The sequence below is a fragment of the Mandrillus leucophaeus genome, unplaced genomic scaffold, assembly GCF_000951045.1.
Source record: "Mandrillus leucophaeus isolate KB7577 unplaced genomic scaffold, Mleu.le_1.0 Scaffold418, whole genome shotgun sequence".
NCBI lineage: Eukaryota > Metazoa > Chordata > Mammalia > Primates > Cercopithecidae > Mandrillus > Mandrillus leucophaeus.
Window position 1 is genome coordinate 465,579 of NW_012104454.1, and position 7,222 is coordinate 472,800.

Sequence of the window (7,222 nt, forward strand, 5' to 3'; positions counted from 1 at the left end):
TCCGGAGTAGCTGGGACTACAGGCGCCCGCCACCTCGCCCGGCTAGTTTTTTGTATTTTTTAGTAGAGACGGGGTTTCACCGTGTCAGCCAGGATGACATCTTTTCTTTCTTAGCACAGTACCTGCTGAGAGTGAGTGAGATGTCCTGACCTCTGCAGGCATCCAAGGCTCTCCTTCCCTGGACCTGTTTCCACATGTATAAAGAGGTGCACGGGCAGCAGCCCACCTCTCAGCTTCCTTTCAGTCATTGTGTTCTGTGACCCCTTTTCCTCACCTCTGCCTGCTTCCTCACAGCTTGAGGCAGCCCTGGGTGAGGCCAAGAAGCAACTTCAGGATGAGATGCTGCGGCGGGTGGATGCTGAGAACAGGCTGCAGACCATGAAGGAGGAACTGGACTTCCAGAAGAATATCTACAGTGAGGTGGGGACTATGCTTTGCAGGCCAGAGAGCTGGGACTGGGTGATGACAGACTTGGGCTGGGCTAGGGGGGACCAGCTGCATGCAGAGCTCGCCTTCCTGCGTCCCTTGCCCTAGTGGACAGGGAGTTGGGGGTAGCCAGCATTCAGCTCCCAGGTTAAAGTAGGGCTGGTAGTGGCTCGTGGAGTAGGGCTGGGCAGGGAGCCCCGCCCCTGGGTCTTGGCCTCCCAGGAACTAATTCTGATTTTGGTTTATGTGTCCTTGTTCCAACCCTTCCAGGAGCTGCGTGAGACCAAGCGCCGTCATGAGACACGGCTGGTGGAGATTGACAATGGGAAGCAGCGTGAGTTTGAGAGCCGGCTGGCGGACGCCCTGCAGGAACTGCGGGCCCAGCATGAGGACCAGGTGGAGCAGTACAAGAAGGAGCTGGAGAAGACTTATTCCGCCAAGGTGCTTGCTCTTCGCTGGTTCCCTCACTACCTCTGCCCTCGGCAGCTCTACCCTTGCCCACGCTGGGCTATTCCTTGGGATCAGGCAGATGGTGGCAGGGAGCTCAGGGTGGCTCAGGACCTGAGGCTATAGCAGTGATGCCCAACTCAGGCCTGTGCCTCCACCGCTCCCAGTCACCACAGTCGTAACTTTGTGTCCTCCCCTCCAGCTGGACAATGCCAGGCAGTCTGCTGAGAGGAACAGTAACCTGGTAGGGGCCGCCCACGAGGAGCTGCAGCAGTCTCGCATCCGCATCGACAGCCTCTCCGCTCAGCTCAGCCAGCTCCAGAAGCAGGTGATACCCCACCTCACCCCTCCCTCCAGGGGCCTGGAGTCTGGGCAGGATGCAGGCCAGAAGCCTGGGGTTGGGGCGGGGGGGTTCCTGAGGAGGAGAGGGATGAAATGTGTCCCCAGGACCACAGAGAAGGGCCACAGGATGTGGAGTCAGATGGCCTGTGTGCTGTTTCTGTACACTCTTACCTCACCTTTACTTCTCAGGGCTTTGGTTTTCACTTTCGAAAATGGAGGCTGTTCTTAATCTCCCCAACTCAGAGTTACCATAAGACTCTGCAATGTGAGGTGTTAAAAGCATCAGTATTGTTCTAGCTGGCTGTGCCATTTGTAACAGGAGAAAAAGGGTCTAGCCTCAGAACGAGAGGTTTCAGTTAGACAAGGGGAAGGACTTCCCAGTTTCCAGCCAAGACTATGTTTAGAGCTTGTGATGGGCTCTGATGAGGGCTCTAGGGAAGCCTCTGATTGCAGATCCTGGAGAGGGTAGCCAGGTGTCTCCTACGCCGACCCACGTCCCTCCTTCCCCATACTTAGGGCCCTTGGGAGCTCACCAAACTCTCCCACCCCCTTGCAGCTGGCAGCCAAGGAGGCGAAGCTTCGAGACCTGGAGGACTCGCTGGCCCGTGAGCGGGACACCAGCCGGCGGCTGCTAGCGGAAAAGGAGCGGGAGATGGCCGAGATGCGGGCAAGGATGCAGCAGCAGCTGGATGAGTACCAGGAGCTTCTGGACATCAAGCTGGCCCTGGACATGGAGATCCATGCCTACCGCAAGCTCCTGGAGGGCGAGGAGGAGAGGTGGGCTGGGGAGATGTCAGGGAGGTGCTGGCGGTGTCCTCTGGCCGGCGAGTGGCCTTGACTAGACCCCAACTTGGTCTCCCTCTTCCCAGGCTACGCCTGTCCCCCAGCCCCACCTCGCAGCGTAGCCGCGGCCGTGCTTCCTCCCACTCATCCCAGACACAGGGTGGGGGCAGTGTCACCAAAAAGCGCAAGCTGGAGTCCGAGAGCCGCAGCAGCTTCTCACAGCACGCACGCACTAGTGGGCGTGTGGCCGTGGAAGAGGTGGACGAGGAGGGCAAGTTTGTCCGGCTGCGTAACAAGTCCAATGAGGTAGGCTCCTGGTCAGGGTCTAAGGGGATACAGCTGCATCAGGGAGAGAGTGGCAAGACAGAGGGATGGCAGGTGGAGAGAGGAACATCCCTCCCCTCAGAGGGTGGACCAGGGTGAGCCTGTATATCTCCTCCACACTCTAGTTCCAGGCCTGGCTCCTGGACTCCTTGGCTGTGAGACCTTGAGCAGGTTATTTAACCTCTCAGAGCATCAGTTTCCTTATCTGTAAAATGGGGATGAATAATGATCCCTAAGTCTTTGAGTTGTCAGGAAGATGAAAGATAAGATATCCGTGTGCCTGGCTCTGCGTATGTGTCCACAGATCATGGCTATTATCCCCAGGGGGAAGGACAGTGACAGGGGTGGGTGTAGATGGAAGGAGAGGCCTCAATTGCAGGCGGGCAGAGGGCTGGGACCTTGAGCAAGATAGACCCAAAAGCCTGGTTGAGCCTCCCCCACCTTCCTCTTCCCTATCTTCCTGGCAGGACCAGTCCATGGGCAATTGGCAGATCAAGCGCCAGAATGGAGATGATCCCTTGCTGACTTACCGCTTCCCACCAAAGTTCACCCTAAAGGCTGGGCAGGTGGTAACGGTGAGTGGCAGGGCACTTGGGACTCTAGGGAGGCCTTGGGTGGCGATGGGAGCACTGGGGTAAGTGTCCTTTTCTCCTTTCCAGATCTGGGCTGCAGGAGCTGGGGCCACCCATAGCCCCCCTACCGACCTGGTGTGGAAGGCACAGAACACCTGGGGCTGCGGGAACAGCCTGCGCACTGCTCTCATCAACTCCACTGGGGAAGTAAGTAGGGCTGGGCCTGGCTGCTTGCTGGACGAGGTTCCCCCTGGTGGCCAACATCAGAGCCAGCTTCCCCCAACCCGAGTTAGTCAATTCAGGGCCCCTTTCTAGAACTCTGTGTTGCAGGCCCCAGACTTCCCCACCCAGTAGGCAAACCAAAAGATGCTTCCTCAACAGCACAAGGGGTAGAAGTTAGACTGTGAGGATTGTTAAAGGCAGAGCCATACTCCTACCCGGAGAGCTTGACAGTGTCCCTCTGGAGTGGAAATGAGTTCCTTAGCTCCGTCACCACAGAGGACAGAGTAAGAAGCAGGCCGGACAAAGGGCAGGCCACAAGAAAAGTTACAGGTGTTCACTGGGGTAGACATGCTGCACAACCCTTCCCTGGCCCTGACCCTTGGGCCTGGTCCCATGTCCTTGCCAGGAGGTGGCCATGCGCAAGCTGGTGCGCTCAGTGACTGTGGTTGAGGACGACGAGGATGAGGATGGAGATGACCTGCTCCATCACCACCACGTGAGTGGTAGCCGCCGCTGAGGCCGAGCCTGCACTGGGGCCACCCAGCCAGGCCTGGGGGCAGCCTCTCCCCAGCCTCCCCGTGCCAAAAATCTTTTCATTAAAGAATGTTTTGGAACTTCACTCGCTGGCCTGGCCTTTCTTCTCTCTCCTCCCTATACCTTGAACAGGGAACCCAGGTGTCTGGGTGCCCTACTCTGGTAAGGAAGGGAGTGGGAACTTTCTGATGCCATGGAATATTCCTGTAGGAACAGTGGACAAGAGTCTGGATTTGTCTCCTGGGAAAGGGAAGGGAGGACAGACGTGGGGCATGCCCGCCCTGCCTCTCTCCCCCATTCCTGTTGCATGCATATCCTCTCATTTCCCTCATTTTTCCTGCAAGAATGTTCTCTCTCATTCCTGCCCCTCCTCCAATTAATAGTGCATGCCTGCTGCCCTACGAGCTTGCTCCCTTTCTCTCTTCTTTTCCTCTTAAGCTCAGAGTAGCTAGAACAGAGTCAGAGTCCCCTCTCTGGTTCTCTGTCCCCAAGTCTTCCTGAGCCTTCTCCCCTTTTATGTCTTCCCTCCCCTCCTCCTGGCCCCTGGCCTCCCAAAGCCCTGTTGCCCGCTGGCTCCTTGGGCACAGAACCCCACCTTCCTGCCTGGTGGCTGGGAGCCTGCAGGAGCCTGGACCCTGGTTGGGCCTGAGTGGTCAGTCCCAGACTCGCCGTCCCGCCTGAGCCTTGTCTCCCTTCCCAGGGCTCCCACTGCACCAGCTCGGGGGACCCCGCTGAGTACAACCTGCGCTCGCGCACCGTGCTGTGCGGGACCTGCGGGCAGCCTGCCGACAAGGCATCTGCCAGCGGCTCAGGAGCCCAGGTGGGCGGACCCATCTCCTCTGGCTCTTCTGCCTCCAGTGTCACAGTCACTCGCAGCTACCGCAGTGTGGGGGGCAGTGGGGGTGGCAGCTTCGGGGACAATCTGGTCACCCGCTCCTACCTCCTGGGCAACTCCAGCCCCCGAACCCAGGTGAGTTGTCTTTGCTTTGTCTCCAAACCCTGCAGGCGGGTCACTAGTCATAGAGGGGTAGGACGAGGTGGCCTTGCAGGGGGGAGAGCCTGCCTTCTCTTCCGCAGCCCGGGGGAGTGGGAGCCTCCTCCCCAGAGCCTGAGTCCTAGACAGCCCACCCCTGCATCCTGCCCCTCTCGTCTGAGCCCCAGACTGGAGGGCAGGGTCAGGGCTGGAGTGTGAGAGATGGGAGAGATGCTACCTCCCTTGTAGGAGCCAGGGGAGGGAGGGTCCGGGTCCAGGCCCTGCTGCTCACACCCCTCTCCTCTGTCTTCTCTCGTAGAGCCCCCAGAACTGCAGCATCATGTAATCTGGGACCTGCCAGGCAGGGGTGGGGGTGGAGGCTTCCTGCTTCCTCCTCACTTCATGCCCACCCCCTGCCCTGCACCTCATGGGAGGGGGCTCAAAGCCAAAGAAAAATAACCCTTTGGTTTTTTTCTTCTGTATTTTTTTTTTCTAAGAGAAGTTATTTTCTACAGTGGTTTTATACTGAAGGAAAACACAAGCAAAAAAAAAAAAAAAAAAGCATCTATCTCAATCCTAATTTCTCCTCCCTTCCTTTTCCCTGCTTCCAGGAAACTCCACATCTGCCTTAAAACCAAAGAGGGCTTCCTCTAGAAGCCAAGGGAAAGGGGTGCTTTTATAGAGGCTAGCTTCTGCTTTTCTGCCCTGGCTGCTGCCCCCACCCCGGGGACCCCGTGACATGGTGCCTGAGAGGCAGGCATGGAGGCTTCTCCGCCAGCCTCCTCTGGACAGCAGGCTCACTGCCAGGCCAGCCTCCCAGAGGGAGAGAGAGAAAGAGAGAGGACGGCTTGAGCTGGGCCCCTGGGCTTGGCCTCCCGTGATTCCACTACACCTGGCTGAGGTTCCTCTGCCTGCCCCACCCCCAGTCCCCACCCCTGCCCCCAGCCCCGGGGTGAGTCCATTCTCCCAGGTACCAGCTGCGCTTGCTTTTCTGTATTTTATTTAGACAAGAGATGGGAATGAGGTGGGAGGTGGAAGAAGGGAGAAGAAAGGTGAGTTTGAGCTGCCTTCCCTAGCTTTAGAGCCTGGGTGGGCTCTGTGCAGTCACTGGAGGTTGAAGCCAAGTGGGGTGCTGGGAGGAGGGAGAGGGAGGTCACTGGAAAGGGGAGATCCTGCTGGCACCCACCGTGGAGGAGGAAAGCAAGAGGAGGTGGAGGGGTGTGGCAGTGGTTTTGGCAAACACTAAAGAACCCTTGCCTTCCCGTTTCCCATCTGCACCCCTTCTCTCCTCCCCAAATCAATACACTAGTTGTTTCTACCCCTGGCTGCTGTGGTGTCTTTGTTGGTGGACGTCGCTGTGTGTACTGAGATGCGGACTCGCGGGCACGCGCGCGCACACACACACACACACACACACAGCGCCACACGGTCACTGCATCCTCCTGCTCATTGCTGCCCAGTCCTGCCCTGCTCCAGGGGAAACAATTAGAGATCAGAGCACTTTGGGTGCACATCTGAGCACTCAGTGGTGGCTGAGGGGGAAAGGCTTTGATATAAGCATCACCACCCACTGTATGACTCTCTCCCAGTGGAAGCCCTACAGAGAAGCAGAGCCTGAAAGAGGGCTTTTGCTAACTAACTTCCCGCATCCACCAGCGTTTACTGAGTGCTTTCTCTGTGCTGGGCCCTGAATGAAGCATGAATATAAGACATATGATACAGATCCAGTCTGAGGGTGGTGACATCAGGATGTAAGGACAAGGACACCCAGGGAGGAGGGAACAGAAGCTGCAGGAGAGGGCAGAGGAAAGGAGCAGTTGATGTCACTTTGTGCCATGTTGTGCTTGGGGGATTGGGAAATGAACAAAACAAGATGCCCACTGTCCTCAGGGAAATTACACCCCAGTGGGAGTCAGAAAACAGACTGCAGACAAAGGGACGTGTTAGGCCAAGTAGGAGCCTCGGAGGGGGCTCCAACCTGGGGGAATGAGGTGCCCAGACTGAGGGGAGGAGCCCCAAACAGGGAACATGAGCTATAGGAGCCAGCCTTTCTCTGGCCCTTCCTAGTTTCCAAAGCATTTCTGCAGCATCTCATTTGGCCTTCGTACTGTCTTGAGAGGTAGGTATTGTCTGCTAGGCCCCTGGAACTCAAGCCACTCAGCTCGAAGGTGGCACAGATCCCAAGATTCTGGAAGTTTATGTTTCCTGGGCAGAGTTGAGCCTGCAGTCAAGAGTCAGTGAGAAAAGGGCATGTCTGGCTGGGATCGTGGGAAAACATGTGAGAAAGCAAAATTACTGAGAGGAGAAGGGCCCCTGAGGTCATGCTGGACACTCCTGATTCCACCACAGTGCGTTTAGGGAAGGGAAGTTAAGAGGAAGGAGGTTTGAAGAAGGGGTCCCTGCTTGGGTTGGCAGTTTCCAAGAAGGAAACCCTTCCTCTCCTAGGCCTCAGCAAAGACCCTGAGGCCCCACAGATGTGGGATCTTAGATGTCAGCGAAGGAGTCGGTGTTTCCCAAAGTGAGGACACCCACCTGCACTTCCTGAGCCAGGCACCTCGGGGCGCCAGAGCCCCACCACGGTGGCGCCCGTGCATCCTGG

General features: G+C 57.4%; 1 protein-coding gene across 4 annotated transcripts in view; it reads left to right on the plus strand.

Annotated features, from left to right (window-relative positions):
• The window catches only part of LMNA (lamin A/C), a 61,434-nt gene extending 55,485 nt beyond the window's left edge, over positions 1–5,949 (plus strand). For 2 of the 4 annotated variants that reach the window (XM_011992741.1, XM_011992742.1), the window contains 8 exons: positions 295–420; positions 697–867; positions 1,076–1,201; positions 1,772–1,992; positions 2,085–2,304; positions 2,790–2,897; positions 2,982–3,101; positions 3,523–3,733. In XM_011992741.1, the coding sequence (XP_011848131.1) occupies positions 295–420; positions 697–867; positions 1,076–1,201; positions 1,772–1,992; positions 2,085–2,304; positions 2,790–2,897; positions 2,982–3,101; positions 3,523–3,633 (1,203 nt within the window). In that variant the 3' untranslated portion in view covers positions 3,634–3,733. Of the gene's footprint in view, positions 1–294; positions 421–696; positions 868–1,075; positions 1,202–1,771; positions 1,993–2,084; positions 2,305–2,789; positions 2,898–2,981; positions 3,102–3,522; positions 3,734–4,350; positions 4,621–4,942 lie in introns of those variants that run through there. The other 2 variants (XM_011992740.1, XM_011992739.1) reach the window with 2 other exon arrangements.
• The last annotated feature ends 1,273 nt before the right edge of the window (positions 5,950–7,222 follow it).